We start from the raw sequence: 19,968 nt of genomic DNA on the forward strand, positions 1-19,968 counted from the left end.
CACATTATATGCGTCTTTAAAAGTTTTTAGTGGCACAAATACTTTGCTATAGAAGACATGCATCTGTTGCACAAGCAAATAACGCCATTGAAGGGATTCACCCGCAGTACTTTCACTGACATTTTTTGTGGCACATATTTCTCTCCACTAAATGTTTACAATGACACTTGAAGAGCGACACTAAAAACCAGTACTCTTGTAGTGGTTTGGGAGCAAGATGAGAGCCATTCACAAACTTCATAAAACACAGGCTCATCCTTACAGATTGGATCTGCCACCTCCATAATATGAAACCGATTCAATCAAGCTTGATAGATACTAAGGAGGCAAAGGAGTTCCTCTCGTTGGACTGAGATATGAAGATTGAATATGATGATTATCATGATGATGCTGAATCAAGAATGCCATTAACAACGATACCATATAAAAGGGCTGCTACAGAAGACAGAAAGAGGGAAGAACCATATACAAGAAAACACAATGTTTATGCCGGTTCGCGCTTTTGTTAACCTTACATACACTTCAAGAATCTCTTCCTCTCTTTCCAACGTATCACTAGAGGGGAGAGGGATGATTATTCATTAAGTAGCATTCACAAGATACCAATGCATCTGTTCGACATCCTTTACATTTTCGTTACATTTATCTTTGTATGGAATACACGTAACCGACCTCCTCTCCTTGCTCGTGCTAATCAGATTTGTTTGCTTGTCTTTTTTGAAGAAAAAATAAGATCGAAAAAGCTATTGATTAACCATGTAAATTTCATGAGTGTGAGTTTAATCAAGTGGGCAGCCATCGCCCAGCTATTGGATTTTGTTAACTTGGCCCAGCGTGCGCAAGGCTCGAAAGCTCTAGTTGGCTTCTGCTATTTCGTGTCATATGCTCAACTTTCATGAGGTGGGTGGTTGGTTGTGAAAGATTTTCAACTTGACGCCAAAGCGCCATATTCTTCTTGAAAAGACTTGTATAGGATAACTCAATTCTAATTTACCGTCAGTTTTATGGCAAGCAGTTCACATGTCCAACGACCTTTCCAAATATCTTCGCAACTACCATATGTTTGCACGTGACAACTGCAGAAGAAGAAAGGAGCTATTTTTTCAGTATAATGTTTTCAAAGAAATATTTCTGGATAAACAGGCTTCAACTTAAAAAAAAAGAAAAAGGAAAGCACATTGACGTACGTATGTGTCATTTTCAAATGTTTGAATTAAACAAGTCATGCCTCGTGAAATAATAGTGAAATGAAAATTTAAGGTACGTCTATTATTTCATTTTTTCAAAAACTTGTGGTGCTTCTGTTACTACTATGAAAGCTAAGGACTCATGTAGAATTTTCGGCAAATAATGCAGCTGGTGCCCCACATCCCCTCTGAGATCGAATATTGGTGGATCTCCCGAAAGCCCCCACAGAAGTAGGAAGCGTATTTCTTCACCAGACTGGTCCATCAGGGCCAGTTCTTGAGTTTCACTTCCTCCCCACATTCTCCCACGTTCCAGAATCTTCCTCTCTTCCGATTTAAATTTCTGTTTCCTCGTTGCTTCTCCTCTCAGCGTCAGTCAAGTTATTTACTGGTTCTTCTTGAAGGTCCCCTTGCTGCCTTGCAGTTCATTCACAACAATCTGCTCACACGTCATAGAACAGTACACCTTTATTTATCACTTCACCAGCGAGGATGAGCATCAGCAGTGTAAAAGTCTCTATTCCCCTCTTCTCCGGAAGGAATTCGGCAACCTACCCACATCTTCGAACCACCAACTTGAGGCCGTTGGCTATGGGCGCAGACAGCAGGGATAGCCTGGATCACCTGCACGGAGTGAGCAAGCAGCACCAAAGGCACCACCAGCCTCCGTCTTCAGGTACCATCGTCCTTCTGTGCTAACTTGTTTGCTATTTGCTTCCTCCTTCTGAATCGCCTCTCTGATTTGCTTATAAAAATCGAAACTTATATGCCTTATAAATTGTGGGTATGGGAGAAACAGGGCTATGGGATCGGTTCCCGGCGGCAAGGGCCGTGCAGCAGATGATGGAGGCGATGGAGAGGATGCCCGAGGACCCTTTTGGCTACCCGCCATCCTTCAGGGACGACGGGTACAGGCGGGGAAGGACGCCATGGGAAATCAGGGAGTCTGAGGAGGAGTTCAGGATGAGGTTCGACATGCCTGGGATGACCAAAGAAGACGTGAAGGTGTGGGTGGAGGAGAAGATGTTGGTGGTCAAAGCGGAGAAAATGACTACGAAGAAGAAGATAAATGAACAAAGACGGGAGGAAGAAGAAGGGCAGGAAGCGGAGGCGGAGGAGGGAAAATGGCCGGCCAAGAGCTACGGTAGGTACAGCAGCAGGATTGCTCTGCCTGACAACGCGCAGGTGGAGAAGATAAAGGCTGACGTGAAAGATGGGGTGCTTTACATTACCATCCCCAAAACTAGAATCGCCAGTAGAATCTTTGGTATCAAAGTGCAGTAAGGATCAAGGTTGGGCTATCCTGCCAATTTTCCCAGTAAAAGGATGAGATCAATGGCCATGTCAGGATTTGGCTTTTCTTCTTTTTCTTTCCCTTCTGCAGAAGAATGCCAAGCTCTCGTTGGTCCATATTTTTCACTTTCCTTTTCTGTTGCTATTTACTAATTCGTTTGTAAATTTGTTCTAAATTGGGTGTAATGACGAGCGTGGAGCAAGCAAGCCTTAGCCTATCGACAATAGATTCGCCTTTTTATCTCTTTATTTTTCTCTCGTCTTTCCATAAACTCTTCCCGAGTATTGTATCTGGTGCATTTGTATTACAATCGGTATCGAAATTAGGGCAGGTAAATTGGCCGAAGAATCGAACCGGAGCTCAGCTCATTTCTTGTACTGGGGCAAACCAGGTTCAAGCTTGTAACAGGAGTTAATTCAAAACATTCTTGAACTATTAAGAAAAAGTTTCATTTGTCAATACCTTTGGAACTATGTACTAATTAAGCTCGGAGAACCGCCTACTTCAGAATATTATTCTTTCAACTGTTATCCAGCTAAATTTGAATTTCAGTTTATTATTTGGAAAAAGAAATTTTCGATGACTTTGGTCAGATTCTAATCGGATGTACTCTTTACCATATTTGGCTTTTCTGAATGTTTACATATTCAAATTTGGATTCACATGTGAATGAAGAAAATTTTACACAATATCTGAACTTACAATATGAATGCCATCTGAAGCGGATCTGTCTATTCACATCCATGTCTGTATTAAGACGCAACTTTCAAAATCTATGGACTTTGGACATAGGATGTTTATTTAAAACTATATCTAAATTGAATCAAGTCCAAATCTGATTTAATATTTACTTACATTAGAATCCTAATCTGAACTTGATTGGATGTCATTTCTTAAATCTGAAAGTAATCCAAATTTTTGTCATATATCTTTTCTTATATCCAATTTTGATTGAATTCAACCTAAATCAGATGTATTGACATCCTTAGATCTAAAGTGCTATATGTAAAATGAATTAAGCCAAATGTTGGTTGTTCCTTCTGTTTTGGACTTTGAATTTCATTTCATAAGTTGGAACAAACTCTTTAGGGAACAAACTCTTTAGGGGCCAACAACGGGCGAAGTAGCAGGCAGTTCTCACTGCTTTCCGGCATTGACAATGCACTCAATCTACAAACGGTACATTAATACATACGTCAGTCTTGTACTTTGGTTTGGGCTTGGTAGCCTACACTGGGCATAAATGTTTTTGCCACTGCAAGAAAGCTTTCAAGGACAAACTCCTTCAGCGAGCCAGTTAAGAGAAAATCCTCGGTTCTGCTTTGACCATAACGCCTGCAAAGACGAGCTCAGGCTACTGAACGGTAGATGGAGAGTGTTGGAGGATTTTCAGCCTAAACAATTCCCTCTTACCATCCGATACAATTAGAACAGAACTAGTTCTTAAGGAAGGGTTTTGGATTGTCTCTTTAGATAATAAACCGTGAAACTCCAACTCAGATCCAGCTGAAGTTACACAGACAAAGAGAGGCCTAGATGAAATAGGAGAGAGAGAGAGAGAGAGAGAAGGGTTGCAAGTTTGACTTTCAGAAAAAATGAACTGTCCTACCCCGAGAGGGTTGGTGCAACAGCTTGGACTGGGGAGCTGATACGCAGACAGTCTATTATTCAAGTATTAGAGGTATCAACCTTTGGTACTGCAAAAAAGAGAGCCCCTAATGTATAAATTGAAACACACTAGAAGCAACATCCCAAGGCACCAAAAGTAGTGTATTTCAGTATCCCAACTTTTTTCACAATACAACAGAAAAAAAAAAAGGAATCGTATAATCAGAGTCATAAAATGTATTAATTAAAATACATGAAACCTTTTTTTTTCAGCATATAGTTGACGGAAGTGGACGTTTCAGATCCACAATGGAATAATATCTACATCTAAATAATATCACATTTTTTTAGTGATCACGCAAGCATTACCATATTTTTCAAGATATCTCTTTTGTCACCAAGGCATGGGAAAGGGACGATGACAAATCTTATTTGTTGTTTATTCTTACGTCCCTCTCCTAGCTCCAAATTCATAACCATCAACAACAAGATGGTAGTTTACTAGTCTCCGTGTTCCTCCCAAAAGGTGTTCCACGTGAGCTACTTTAGTTCCAAGGGTCGATAATGGTGTCGTTGAGGATGAAGTTCATCAATTAGCAACTTACGATTATAACTTTTTCTAAAGGTGATATAGATTACTTACTAACGTGTTCACTTTCATGTTTTTAGTTTCGTCCGCCCTTTGGCCATGGTTAAATAGTCAGGGACCTCCGGCTCTTTTATTATGAACAATACAAACTCAACTGCTACATGATAACGGATCTTAGGAGTTTCATCTTGCATCTAATAGCTGTATACAGCATTTAATCCATATCAGAATTCCAGAAACAGGAAGATGCTCGCTGAATTGATGAGCAAAAGGTTACTCCCCTGTTAAAAACACTATATATATATATACATATTATATATATATATATATATATATATATAATATTTTTCTCATAGAATATGCTTTTCTTATCTATTGACTGCAAAGAATTGTTTCTCTGTTCATTTCGCCATATGAAAGAGAGGAAAGATATCAAAGGAAAATATTTTCTTTACAGGCACAAAGTTAATTTCAAAAATTAATAATGACCACGTTGTTAAGTGATGCTAAACTATGCTAAGTAAGGTCTTCACACCAAAAATAGCCTTAAAAGAAACACCAGCTTCACACTAAAATCAGGTCAGCAAAATGGCTTAGTGCAATCAAGACTAGCCAACTAAAAAATTGGGCATATCTCCTTTCTTTCAATTCGCCTGATTTCTACCATCCTTCCCACAATATATCTGTTGAATTGAATTTCCAGGGCTGCCCGCTGTAGTCGTGTAATAACCTGAACAGGAACTTCCCTGTTTTTTTATCAGCAGAACCCAGCATGTTCGATTGTCCGATGTCTTGAGTCTTACAAGGCCTGCTTCAGCAGGAAGAGACTTGGTTTCAAGCAGCCACGACACCGAAGCCAAAGTACTACTAACCAGTATGTATTAACGCATGGATCAAAGTTATATTTGATGAAATAGAACATTACCAGGCTTACAGAAGTCAGTTGTCTAACAGGATACGGGTTCAGAAGTTGGTCATCCAACAGGCTTACATACAGCAGTCTCCATGAGGAAGGAGCCTACATAACCAACTGCGTAGGCCCATGGTCTTAGATGGAACTCTAGTTGGCTGCATGGTCAAACCTTTGTTTTCTAGGAAAACGACGAACCAAATTCAGACAAGCCACAATTCAAACCTCTCCTCTGTTAAGAACTGAAAACCTTATTTAGCCAGCCAGACATAATAGCGATCCTGATGACGTACAAGTCTCGATTCTTGGACTACGCTTCTACCTGGGCTATGCTGCACACTGCCTGGATGATGCAAAAAAGATGGGATTGACTGTAGACATGCGTTACTTATCCTGGGGTCTCCAACATTGAAATCTTTATATAGAAATGCATCTAAAAAGGTACTGAAGATGTAGAACACTTCAGGTATTATGCTCCGGATCTTACCTTTTCTGCTCCATAGAAAGTTTTCCTTGATTCACCCCCAGTACACAGAAAATTGTATTTGTTTCCTACGTTTTATGATAAAGCCACTTCCAGTAGTTTGCAGCCTGTAGATCTAGTAAGTGCCATATCCCATTTTTGTGCAGATAGCAGATCAGCAGGCAGGATACACATCAATTTACATGAGCGATTACACACTGATAATATGACAGAATGGGGCATTACATTTATGAGCAACATAAAACTTGATTGATGCACAAATAACCTACGACAAATCTCATTTTACATGTTATACTTGAACTTGATAGACCCTTTCAGTAAATTGGAAATGCTTCCATCTGAAGAATCTGATGATTCAACAGCTCTGAAAGCTTGAAGAGCCATTTCTGAGTGAAGTTGAAGGCATGCCATAGCCATCTGCACAAGTGGATTGAAGAAATATGCTGTCATAAGCATCTAAAGCAGAAAAGATGTAATCCAGCAACTTTTGATATGCAACAGCAATAGAACAAAAGAAAGGTCAAATTAATGCAGAAACAAATCATGATCAATAAGAATGAAAAACCAAGAACCGTTCAATTGTGTGTGCTCTATAAAATAGCTTGGCTAGAACAGCACTGATAAGAACCCCATTAATTAAGGAAAGAAAAAGGAAAATACTTCAGCAGCTACAAATTACAGGTAATTTTCTCTTCGCATGAAAAAAAGAAACAGAAATCCTGGTTCAGAATTTTTCAGCATGATAGCTGCAAAAGTACAACAAGAAATGTGCTAAATGTTACTGATCAAGAAGGAGCCAACAGGTAGCTTGAAAAAAATAAAAAAAGACTTAGAGAGGGTGGTTACAGAAAGGGATGGGAGTTGTATGGAAGTGATGTATCCTGAACCGTCACGTAAGAGTTTATTTTCAGTCTTCACTAACAAGATGCCAACTAATCTTTCTGCATTCTATCCAAACATTATGCAATTCTTTGTTTTCCCATGAATTACTTTAGATGCAACACGAATGACTGCTTTATCACCCAGAAAAAAATAAGATAAAATAAAGTGTGGTACATTAAATAGACACTGTCAAAGGACCTAAAACTGATTTGTCAGACCTTGAACACATTGGATATGCTAATTAGGAAACGCACTGATCATGCTAATTCTAAAAAGCAAATTCAGTGCAAACTAGTTTATCTATGAACCATGAAAAAATTGTGAAGAGAGGAAATGAATGTAATCAGGAAATTAAAGCCTTTTCTCAGTAAAGTAAACATACTGATGAACATTCAGTGTCTATGTCCGTTTCAGCAACATGAAGAATCCAAGTTCGTATCCACTCAAGTCCTCTGGCAATATCATTTCCTTGAACCAAGGAGGAAGCGATAAATGATGGATGAAGAGAAAGCAATATACATGAAGCCGTGAAAAGGGCTGATCTTCTAACAAATGCTTCAGCATGATGAGAAACCATCCTGCACATTGACATATCAGTTAAATTGAGATATACACAAAAGGAACTGCAAAAGTCCATGTGAAGCAATAGTTTTTACCTTGAGCTAATTAGGTCGAGCACTGGTGAAGCTAATGCTGATGCTTCTGGATGCAAAGCCATACATTTCATGCAAACTCCAAGCAGATGAATCAGTTTCCCAAGAACAATGAAGTCCCTCCCAAGTAGATCCACACCATGGATTTTCTTATCATATCCTTGCAAAATTGGAAGCATAAAAGCCGCAGCATACATCGGAAATCTGTTTTTTGTCCACTCAAGGTTTTCATGTATTTTCAATGATTGGCTGCCCCATCTTCGAGACTTTCCCATTTTGAGATGCACTGATTTAGTAGGGAGTTTCCTCTCATACCTATGTGACCAACTCAGCAATGTGTCAGTCTCTGAAATCTCCTTCCAGGGGCCAGCACCAGCAGGTCCTTTGCTACTAGGAGCATACCATGGTCGACTTCCTAAACCAACAACTGAAACAAGAGATTGATCTTGACACTTCACTCCTATAGTGCTCTTAGCATGAGAGAGTTCAAGAGCTCCATCTGTCAGCACATCAAGGATTAGGATCCTTTGGCTGATATCCACATTTGGAGAATATAACAACTTAGTGAGAACATCCAAAGATTCAAATGGACATGAAAAAACCAATGCAACAAGTGCTTTTTGCCGCTTCTGCTCATCAGATTCTTCTTCCCCCTCAACAGCTATATCAGAGCATCGGACATGAACAAGTGCTTTAGCAAGATCTCCTGCCACATACTGAAGTTCATCTGGTGCTGCTCGTATGAGATTTTCAGCAACATAAAGAGCTCTTTCGACCTAAGAACAAGAAAAAATAGAAGAAAACATGCATGTCAAAGTTAACCACAAACAAAGAGGACAATTTTGTTATATCAGTCCATCTCAAGTGTTGAAATTAGAAAGTTTATACTTAAGTGTGGTAGTTTCTTGATTATTTAAAAGTTAGAGTCTTCTTTAGTCATTTATATCTTTATGTGTCGACTCTGTCGAGTAAAGACTCTAGCCAACCCCTATTCTCTCTTTAAATAAGAGATTAGGGTTAGCAATGAAGGGACGATAGTTTATTCTCATTCTCTTTCTCTCGTTCTCTTTTGTTCCCTCTCTTTTCTCCATCTTTTGTAATATCAGAGCCGGTGATCTCCATCCTTCTCCGGCGACGGTTGACGTGATTTTCTAGCGACATCTTCTCCTATCTCTTCCTATTTCTTTTCTTTTCTTTCTCTACCCTTCCTTTCTCTCTTCTCTCTGCTGATCGAAAACTAGTGGAGCAGCGTGGAAGGGGAACCTAATCACACGTGAGAGGTATGTGTGATTAGGTCCCCAACGTGGATGTAGTGCAGCATAAGCAACTACATGGAAGTTGCGCGTGGGAGTTGCAGTGGAACATTTTTTTTTTCTGATCTGGCACGTAGAACGGTAGAAGACTGCAAGGGCTTGTATCAAAAGTTTCTTAATTTCTGCTGTTGAAGAAGAAGTTCAGGCTAGATCTGGTCGTTGCTGTGTGGGAGATGACAAGATCAGTTCTGGAATGTGGATCATATCAGATCTGATAAAAAAAAAATATCAATATCTGGATGTCGATACATTGAAGCCACGGACATCGACAGAAATTTATATGTGCAGCGGTGTGGCAGTCGACATTGGTTAATGTCTTAAGGACGTTTCTATCTCAAGACCGCTGACTGTAACATAAACATTTGGGGACCTACGCAATCTATTGTGGAAGTCATGGAATGACGCACAACACTGTTTTCTTATGTCGTTGAAGTCTGAGGTCACGTTAGAAATTCTGAAGTTGCCTAAAAATAAGTTTTTGTTGGCTATCGTTAAATCTGCGCACAACTTATGATATTACTGCTCACGTCTAACTTTGAAAAAGTATACATATACTTAGAAGATGTTGGCATAATCATCGTTGTGACATTAGTGGCATGTGGCAGTGGTGCTGCATGTGATATTGTTGATTTTTACTTTGTTGATCAGCCCTTTGACGAATGATATTGGTGCTGCGATAGCGAGTGATATTGTTGAGTTCTGTGCTATTGATGGGCCCCTTACCTAACTGACTACTTATAAGTTGGACGTTCTTTTGTGTGTTCAAATTGCTGCAAAACTGTTTTGGTGCTCCCTGTGTTCATTATGGCTGAGACTAGCAAACCAGATGGTGGCAATGATTATAAAGGAACTAAGAATTCCTTCTCCTTTGGATCTACAGTCACAGTTAGCATTGACAAATCTGAATATGAGCAGTTTTTGGCACACAAAGCCCCACAGGCTTCAGCTTCCACTACTTTGATTGATCGAGCTCTCTCTACGGGTACATCCACTCCTGATTCAGATATCTCTTGGATTATTGACTCAGGAGCATCGAGACATTTCTGCAGTAGACTTGGTTTTTTCACTACGTTGCATAGATTCTCTCAGCCACGTCATGTCAAAATTGCAGATGGTAGAATGTCACCTATATTGGGTTATGGAGATGCGAAGCTTTCTGAGTCTATGACCATTCCACATGTCTTATACGCTCCTGAGTTTCCATCTCATTTGCTCTCTGTTAAACAGTTGATTACTGATTTACACTGTCACATTATTTTTTACCTTGGTGCATGCTCATTTCAGAACTTACAAACTGGGAAGACTATTGGTGGTTGCTATGAAAAAGGGAGCGTCTACATCATGTCGGCCCCTATGAGTCTTGCTGCTACCACTTCTACATCAGATTCTACACCCTTTCAGTGGCATCTCAGGCTCGGTCATCCTTCAAGGTCCAAGCTCTGTTCCATCCTACCTCATCTTTCAATCCCAGAGCCATTTCAATGTGAGGCCTGTCAACTTGGCAAGCATACTCGTAGTAGTTTTCCTTCGAGTCTTAGTCTATCAAGTCAAGGGTTGTTTGATCTTCTTCATGTTGATGTGTGGGGTCCTAGCAGGGTTGCTAGCTGATCTAAGTTTAGGTATTTTCTGGTTGTTGTTGATGATTAATCTCGAGTTAGTTGGGTATTTATTTTGAAAGAAAGGTCTACAGTAGTATCTATTCTCACAAACTTGATTATTGAAATAAAAGCTCAGTTTGGTTCTCTTGTTAAGTGTATTCGCATTGATAATGCTCTTGAGTTCAAATCATCTATCTTAATGACCTTTTATGCTGAAAATGGTATCCCTCCCCAATTTACATGTCTTCATACCTCACAACAGAATGGAGTTGCCAAACGAAAACATAGGCAACTTCTAACTGTTGCTTGTACCCTAATGTTTCATAATCATGTACCTGCATACTTATGGGGTGACGTCATACTCACGGCTTGTTACCTGACAAATCGTTTACCGTCATCCTCTATTGACAACAAAGTACCGATTAAACTTGTTTATCCCAATCGAAGTTTATTTCCTGTTGCACCAAAAGTATTTGGCTGTACTTGTTTTGTTCACAACCTCTGGGCCTAAACGTGATAAACTTGTTGTTCAAGCCATTAAGTGTATGTTCGTTGGCTATCCTCGAAACCAAAAGGGTACAAATGCTTTAATCCAGTAACTCACAAAGAGTATATCAGTGCGGATGTTACTTTCTTCAAGTCTCAGTCCTACCTTAGTCCTACTTCTGTGTCATCTGAGATGCCATGTCCTATTCCTCTACCTATCCCTCCAGTCCCGTTGCAATCTTTTCCTTCTCCTACTCTGACTATGAATAGGTTTCAGGACCCTCCATTGGTATACACTCGTCGGCAGGATCCCTCTCATGGTCGACCATCAGAATCTTCTCAGGATGTGAGCTCCATTGAAGTAAGTATACCTGACATTGATCCTTCTCAGGATTTGCCTATAGCCCTGCGCAAAGGCAAGAGACAGTATACTATGCATCTTATCTCACAATTTGTTTCCACTGACCACCTTGATGACAATTTGCAGCAATTTCTTCATGCCATGACAGTTCATACTGTACCAACTAGTCATCAACAGGCATTACTAGACTGTAAATGGCGAAAAGCCATGCAAGATGAGATGACTTACAACGTGGTACCTGGGAATTGGTTGATCCTCCTTCAAATTGTGATATTGTTGACTCTAAATGGATCTTTACAGTCAAATATCATTCAGATGGGTCTGTAGAGAGATATAAGGCTCGATTAGTGGCTAAGGGTTACACCCAGACATATGGAGTTGATTTCTTTTATACTTTTTCTCTTGGCTAAGAGTTACACCCAGACATATGGAGTTGATTTCTTTGAGACTTTCTCTCCTGTGGCTAGGTTGGGTACAATTCGCCTCATTATCTCTGTTGCGGTACACTCTGATTGGCCTATGTATCAGCTGGATGTGAAGAATATTTTCCTATATGGTGATCTTGAAGAGACTATATATGCAACAACCCCCAGGGTTCGAGCGACAGGGGGAGTGTAGAAAAGTGTGTCGTCTGAAGAAGGCAATTTATGGACTTAAACAAAGTCCTAGGACGTGGTTTCACAAATTATCTGAGGTCGTTTCACAGTGTGGATTTGAAAGATCTCCTTTGGACCATTTTCTATTCATCAAGAAGACCTCCAAAGGTATAGTTGTTATGGTAGTTTATGTTGATGACATTATCCTGACAGGTGATTGTGATCAAGAAATTTCGGTCACAAAGACTTTCCCTGAGAAGCACTTTGTCACGAAATATCTTGGTCACTTGCGATATTTTCTTGGGATTGAGGTTGCCCATAACAAAGAAGGTGTAGTGTTGTCTCAGGGGAAATATGTGCTTGACCTACTGCAGGATACAGGGATGTTAGGAGCCAAGCCGGCTAATCTCCCGATGAATCCACGTCTTCATCTTCATGATGATCAATCGAAGCCAGTGGATTCAAGATCTTATAGGTCTCTTATGGGCAAGCTTCTGTATGTCACTATGACTAGACCAGACATTAGTTTTGTTGTTGGGAATTTAAGTAAGTTTATGAAAAAACCTAGAAAAGTCCATTGGGATGTTGCATTGATGGTTTTGAAATATCTAAAGTCATCCCCGGGCAAGAGCCTCTTTCTCAAGAAAGGTGAATCTTTAAAAATTGTTGCTTACAGTGATGTTGACTATGCAGGGTCAGTTGATGACAGAAAATCCACTACAAGCTTCTGTATCTTTGTTGGGGGCAACCTCATATCATGGAGAAGAAAGAAGCAAAATATAGTTTCGAGTTCAAGTGCAGAATCTGAATATAGAGCAATGGCTCAAACGGCTACTCAGATGACTTGGGTTACATCTATACTAACAAATATGAGTATTGAAGTTCCCCTTCCTATGAAAATGTACTGTGATAACAAGGCTGCCACTTACATTGCAAATAATCCAGTATTTCATGAGAGAACAAAACACATAGAAGTCGATTGTCATTATGTTCAGGATCTTATACAAGGAAGTGTTGTGTCTACCAATGTTATAAAAGGCGTAGCGTATCGCGTATCGGTCGGGCCGACCTATACGCCGTATCGTAATGTAGGGTAACGTATCATAAAATTATTTTTTTAATTTTAAAAATATTTAAAAATCAGAAAAAAATAGACAAAAATCCTTAAAAATCTGAAAAAAATGAACAAAAAATCAGAAATCAAGAAAAATAAAAAATGTATTCAAATATAAAAAAGATCATCATACATAAGGAATATTCATGTGTATACTATCAACAATACATTCAAAAATAAAAAATCAAATACTCAAATTAACATAATAAGCATCCATCACAATTTTAAACTTGAAAATTTTATAAAATTTTAGGACTTAGAGTCTTAAGACTTGGAGTTTTAGGACTTAGATTACATCACAATTTTATAAGTTCAAACATACAGTTATCATCCTTCATGATTCAATGATGATATCTCCCAAATTGATGAATTCTCGGTTAATTTTTATGAAAATAGGCAAAATTTCTCCCTCCTATGTCTATTGGAGTCTTTAAATAGAAGAAGAGAGAGAGGGAGGAGTGTTTAAACTTATAAAAAATAAGAAATTTTATGTTTTCTCCTGTATCGTACGATACGGGGGTGTATCGCCCGTATCATACGATACAGGCCCCATATCGTACGATACGCATGCATATCGTGTATCGAACACGTATCGTATAGGTTTCTTCAACCTATACGATACGTATTGTACGATACGCGTGCGTATCGTACGATACGGATAACATTGGTGTCTACAGTTCATGTAGCTTCTGAAGATCAAGCAGCAGATATGTTTACTAAGGCTCTTCCTATTGGTGATTTCTCTAGATGTTGTAACAAGCTGAGCATGATTGATATCTATGCTCCAGCTTGAGGGGGAGTGTTGAAATTAGAAAGTTTATACTTAAGTGTGGTAGTTTCCTAATCATTTAAAAGTTAGTCTTCTTTAGTCATTTATATCTTTATGTGTCTCTCTTGTGTAAAGACTCTAGCCGACCCCTATTCTCTCTTTAAATAAGATATTAGGGTTAGCAATAAAGGGACGATAGTTTATTCTCACTCTCTCTCTCTCTTTCTCTCGTTCTCTTTTGTTCCCCTCTCTTTTCTCCATCTTTTGTAACATCAAGTAAAGTCAAGCATTGAAAAGAATCAAAATTTTCATGACAGGAAGGCAAATAGTGCATAAGAGCTTACACCATCAGGATCATCAGACTTGCGGAGAGCTGTAACAATATCTGTCAATTGAGAAAATTTTCTTCTTAGATCCATATTGTCATCCGACATATCATATGGTTGAAGAGAAGATTCGCTAGAAGCTTCAGAGTCCCTGCTTTCAGCATCGTCACTATCTTCCGCATAACGATGTTCATTACATAATGCTGCTGGATCTACAATTTCATCAGGATCAACTAAAGTGGTCTCAGATAGCTTTACGCCACTGACAGGTACTCTACTATCTAAATTCTTGCTCCTAGCATGTTTAGAGGATTCAGTCATCATATCATCATTTGTTTCGTGCCTGACATCATCAGGTTGAATGTTCAATTCTGAGTCGAGCATAGGGAAAGACTGCTCAGTCTCTACTTTGTTTTCTGTCTCATGCACATCAATCTTAAGCCCTTTAATTTTAGAAGGGAGGCCAAATTCCCAATCAACTGTTTCTTCCTTACACCTATCATCAAGGAAAAGAGGATTTTTTGGATCAACTACTTTGGAGAATGCCAAAGCCACACTGCTGGCCATTGTTCGAATCAAATGGTCTGGGTTCTCCAATCTATCTGAAAATAAGCATTCAAGAGAGAAAAAGAAACACAATCAGCAAGATGCGAAACTTTCCTTACACCTGAACTCATTGAGTTTGATTTGTTGACTATACTGCTAACTCCTTGAAGAAGTAAGTGTGACACATCTATTGCATCAAGACTTTCTTTAGAAAGCTTTTCTAAAATGAGACCAACAGCAGCAGAGATATCTAAGAAATATTTCAGGAAGTCAACAAATGGAACCCGAGTGGAGCCGAAAAAAATATACAAGGAAAAAGGATACATGCTTGTTGATCCATGGGAGATGATTGCACGAACTCCTTTTGGGACCATAACTTGATTAAGCTTCCAAAAATCCCTAGAGAGCATTGAGTGGCATGTACCTCACGCATATTTGTAGAAGGTGCACATTGGAAGACAGCAAACTGCAATATCCATCTCAAGCAAGGGATGGGGAACACTTTCCGAAGTAAAAACTTCTCAGTGAACAGATTCCTGTACAACAAATAGAACACTCAAAAAGGATCATGAAGCATGTTGTCTAGGTCCACCAAAGCCACATATGACAAGAACACATACTTATCATCCTTTACCTACAAACTAAGACCTTCTCAGCAACCATGGTTAAGAAATCATTTTGACAATCAAAACAACACAGGATAAGCACATCACATGGCCATAACATTGTGAGGAAGAAGATAAGTACTTGTTCATTTTTCATCCTCATTCCATTTGCATTGACAGGCTGAATCACATAATCATTCCTTTTAGTGTCATGGTTCTATAATCTATATATTAATGAGCCCCATGTGACTCTTACAATAACTGCTTAGAAGAGGATGTCCGGATAATTCCCCAAACTACAGTTTCTTTGCAAGGTTTAGGGTAACATGAATATTTGTCAATCCATAATGATTGTGAACAAATTCCTTGAGTTAAGAAATAATAATTCATGCAGACGTAAGAATTAAAAGGTTAATTTCACCAAGGTTTTCATTTCTTGCATTTTTAAAACAAAAGAAAATATTTTTATAGGAAAACATGATGAGATTTTCAATTTATCGCCAAAAATAAATTTCTCAAGATAATATAGTAGCATTATCACAAGAAAAGAAGGTTTTTTAAAGCAAACATTTTTTACACTTTAGAAGTGGCAAAGGTGTAAAAGGAGAGAGAGAGACACACACACAGGAAGGGAGGGATAGATTTTAAAAGTTGAATTTAGAAAAAGCTTGAAACTCTTGTCCTTGAAAGTTGAAATTTTAAACTTTGAATCTTGTTGATGCATTTTTACAATTTCCAAAGCAATGATTTGCTGATAGCTTGGTGTAACACTATGACTTATTAGTTGTTGGCTAACTTATGGTGCTTACGGTTAGTATTGATTGTTATCTCGTCACATGTTACTTGTTAGTTATTGACTTGTTTGATAATTGTTACATTAGCTTGGCTACCAAATTGTAGTCTTAACAATTTTAGCTTTTCATTTATTTTATTTGTACCTTTTTTGTGCTTGTTTATCTTACCTTGAAAATTCCAAAAACTTTCCTGAGAACGACAACCTCACTAGCAAATATCTGAAAAAATCCTAACCAGTTAAAACCCAATAACAATATTTGTGACTGCTCTTCACCAGCACCATAGGAAACAATTCAGATACACATAATAAAGGCCTTACCAAAGCTGTTCAACTCAACACAGCGAGGACATCATTTTTGACAGCCAATCACAATATAAGTACCACAGTCCAACAAAACTTTCTTGCATTTTAAACGGCAAGGCTTTTTTTGAATATAATATGACGAGCTTGAAAAATACAGGAAAATTACGATAAAAATACTGTCAATCTTTACAAAATTAAAAAAATAAAAATGATGGGAAAATAAAATAAGTGAGAAACTAATAACATAAACATCAAAAATAAGAAGATTTGCAACAAAAAAAAAATTAGAAAATGAAAAAAACAGATTGGAATTAAAAAAAAACATGAAAAAGACGAATAAAATGAAAAAACGGAAAAAATGTGAGAAAAAAAAAGAAACAAAGCGTTTTTTTTGTGTTTTTTGCATTTTAACAAATGGCGTCTTTTTTTAGTTTTAAACGGCTAATTTATTTACGCATTTTTTCATGTTTTGTTCGAGGAAAAATGCATTTTTTGTGACTATGATAAGTACTTTATGCCATGCAAAGCCTTAAATAGTTAAATGGTATTTCTTAGCCAGTACACCCACCTTCATGCCCATATGGTAGTGGTGATGCTGGTTCCTCCTAGGCTCTTGTAACTAGGGCTGGATCCAAATAGCATGTATCTGGATTCTAAGCTTGCTTCAAATTAACAAGAGCACATTCATGTTCGGGCTATATACTTAAATCACCCAAGCAAAAGCATGGTTGTTCCCCTAGATGTTCAGGATATGAGCATGAGGCTCTTATACATACATACAAATATACAAACACAAGACTTCATAATCAGGTCTGCAAAAAAATTATGAAATCTTGATTGAATGAAAAGTTGAAAGGACAATAAGCTGTATTAGTACCAGTGCACTCAGAAATAGAGCTGAAGAAAGTGAATAGATGGAAAAGGAAGTCAAATGCCAGCCTTTCATGCCTTAGTATGCCTCCAGTCCTAGCAGCATAAGATTCCACAGTTTCCCACCATATTCAGGCCTCTCTTTCAACTTCATTGGCAGCACAATTACTCATTTACAGTTATGAAGTTCTGTCCTTAATGAATATTAACAAGGGGATCCATTTGTCTCAGTGGCAGCAATGACATTTGGAGCTATGTAACTAAAATTGCACATCCAAGATACAAACAGCATACACATGTAATGCAAAAATAAACATGGGAAAACAGTCATCCACACCACCAAGTTCTGTAATGTGATCTATACACAGGTACGAATATGACCTTGTTGCCAGATCATGCTTAAGAGCTTTAGAAAAGAGAATCTGGAGTACGCCATATGCTTCTTCATCATTAATTTGCCTTCTGAACATCAGAAGCAACAATCCTTCAGAAAATTTTTCTACAGCATATGAGTCTTTTATTGCTCTGACCAAACCTTGCCAAACTACCACTCTGGAATTTGATTCCGTCAAACGTGAGGAATCAACATTGGCTAATAAACATCCACGCACATCGTTCAGTATAGAAAGAAACATCTCATGAAGTAGGATATCTGTAAGGAAAAAAGAGATCCACTTTCAGAACCATTTATTCCTTAGATTATAGATATAAGAATTATTCATCTATAGCCCCTCCAACTTCCCATTTATTGAACCAATATAAGTCCCCCGATAAAAGGACAAAGACTAGAAGTCATGAGAAACATAAAATTGGGCTTACAGCAACTATAAGCTATGACAGCAGTTTAAAAGGTGCCTCCCACAAAGACAAACAGCAATCTCCTCACAAACAAAGAGCTTTACAAATCACAACCTCAAGAACCACAAACAAACTTTAAAGAATGTACAAAGAAATTAAACAAAATGTGTTCAATTTTTTAAGAAACGCTCAGCAAACACAAACAGCTGAAAAATGAATCATGTCGACAGAATGAGAGGGCTAGCCACTTGCTCACCCAATGTACAGAAAATCCAGCTGCATGGCTAGCCAACAGGTGGCAACTGTCGGTTGTCATTTGACAAAAATAACAGAAAAAATAAAAAAATAAAAATAAAAAAAACCAAGAAAATAAGAAAACAATAAATATGTAAATTGCAAAGCGTAGATAAAATTATAAACATATATATCACAAAATATATGTAGCTACCCAGGTTTGGTAAAAAAACAGAAAGCTTTTCTGCGGAGAGAAGAATGAATAAAAGCAAAAAAAAAACTATTGTTAAAGCACAAACCAAAGGTATCAATAAGTGTTCCAAACTGATCAATGATGTTCATAACTTAAGACCAAAGTCATAAAATATAAAACCTAGTAACCAATCAAACCTTCTTAAATTTTAACATGGGGAAGAGATACGTGATGGTCATAAAGTGGTTTTGATTGATGTCTTTATCTCAGGAACAAAAGGAACAAGAAATAACACAAACAGATACACTAAAAAGATTACCAAAAAACCATAGTCAGCGAACGGCAAATTACAGAACTAACAATCAATAACTAAAGCTCTGGAATTAGAGCTTATGTGACAATTGGTGGAGCCACTCTTTAACCAACAGGTTACAAGTCTAAACCCTAAAAGTTCTATATCTTCACAAGCACCAACATAAATTGCAAACTAAATCATCAAAAACAGAAGGTAGACACAGGTTGGTCAAGGCCTTAAAAGCCCAGATGGGATGAGTCGCTCCAACTCTATCCAAGTTGTTGTGTACATATTCTACGATATTAAGAATGTTGGACTCAAATGTATATGTATATTTCACACATTATGTCTGCATATATTCTGTATATAAAAAGAGAAAGGTAGGTAACCTTCAATTTTCAGCCTGGTAGTTGATCCACATATATATATACATATATATATATATATATAGAGAGAGAGAGAGAGAACCCAAAAGATAGAGTTTGGGAGCGATAGTTTGGGTTTTATAGCTCATTTCTAACTTCTGAAGAGGGAAAATCCGTAAAACATAGAAACAGCCTGGTTTTACCTTTCACAACAGGTTTTTAGTTTTCCAAGATTTATCCAGAATTTGTTTAAAAAATGATAGAAAAATAATCATCAAATGTACCAAATTCTGGATAACTAAAGGGACCAACTCGGTCAGAATGACTTGCAGCTAACTAATCCCAAAACGGGCCCTGCTGACTTTGATGGTAGGGACTAGCATGCTAAATATTGACTAGCACCATTTGTCCCTATTTTGGCAATTTGCAACTAAGGAGTAAGGACATTTGAAAAGCCTTTATTTCAACTCTTTCAAGGATGTAGAAATGTATGTTTTCTATAATGTCATATATATCAAGTTCTTATAACATTTTCAACTTCACAAAAAGAGGGGGGGAACCCCTAAAGATCTCAAACATAACTTGAATAGAATTTCTGGAAATAATGATGCAGGTTTTATTTTTCAGCAGTCCTCGAGAGGTTTCTTAACTTAAGACAAAGAACGTCATTGTTTCTAGAAGGCTTTTTTAATTTTCAAGGCAGTCCATCAAGACAATGTAAAAGAATAGATGCATGGAATCTTCTAATGCAAAATGAAAAATGGAAGGCAATAAAATTTCAACCAAGAATCGC

General features: G+C 37.9%; 2 protein-coding genes across 4 annotated transcripts in view; one reads left to right on the forward strand and one right to left on the reverse strand.

Annotated features, from left to right (window-relative positions):
- Positions 1 to 1,380: 1,380 nt before the first annotated feature.
- On the forward strand, positions 1,381 to 2,729 carry LOC116254617 (small heat shock protein, chloroplastic-like). Its single transcript, XM_031630118.2, has 2 exons — positions 1,381 to 1,863; positions 1,987 to 2,729. The coding sequence occupies exons 1-2, from the start codon at positions 1,680 to 1,682 to the stop codon at positions 2,469 to 2,471; spliced, it is 669 nt and encodes a 222-aa protein (XP_031485978.1). The 5' UTR covers positions 1,381 to 1,679; the 3' UTR covers positions 2,472 to 2,729.
- A 3,342-nt stretch (positions 2,730 to 6,071) lies between these two features.
- Positions 6,072 to 19,968, reverse strand: part of LOC116254240 (uncharacterized) — a 53,006-nt gene continuing 39,109 nt past the window's right edge. For 2 of the 3 annotated variants that reach the window (XM_031629476.2, XM_031629475.2), the window contains exons 7-13: positions 17,672 to 17,942; positions 15,041 to 15,252; positions 14,871 to 14,966; positions 14,189 to 14,772; positions 7,611 to 8,383; positions 7,337 to 7,532; positions 6,072 to 6,489 (exon numbers count right to left, since the gene is read on the reverse strand). In XM_031629476.2, coding sequence (XP_031485336.1) covers positions 6,355 to 6,489; positions 7,337 to 7,532; positions 7,611 to 8,383; positions 14,189 to 14,772; positions 14,871 to 14,966; positions 15,041 to 15,252; positions 17,672 to 17,942 — 2,267 coding nt within the window. In that variant the 3' untranslated portion in view covers positions 6,072 to 6,354. The remainder of the gene's footprint in view (positions 6,490 to 7,336; positions 7,533 to 7,610; positions 8,384 to 14,188; positions 14,773 to 14,870; positions 14,967 to 15,040; positions 15,253 to 17,671; positions 17,943 to 19,968) is intronic. The other variant, XM_050077787.1, reaches the window with a different exon arrangement.

The sequence above is a fragment of the Nymphaea colorata genome, chromosome 5, assembly GCF_008831285.2.
Source record: "Nymphaea colorata isolate Beijing-Zhang1983 chromosome 5, ASM883128v2, whole genome shotgun sequence".
NCBI classification, from domain to species: Eukaryota; Viridiplantae; Streptophyta; class Magnoliopsida; order Nymphaeales; family Nymphaeaceae; genus Nymphaea; species Nymphaea colorata.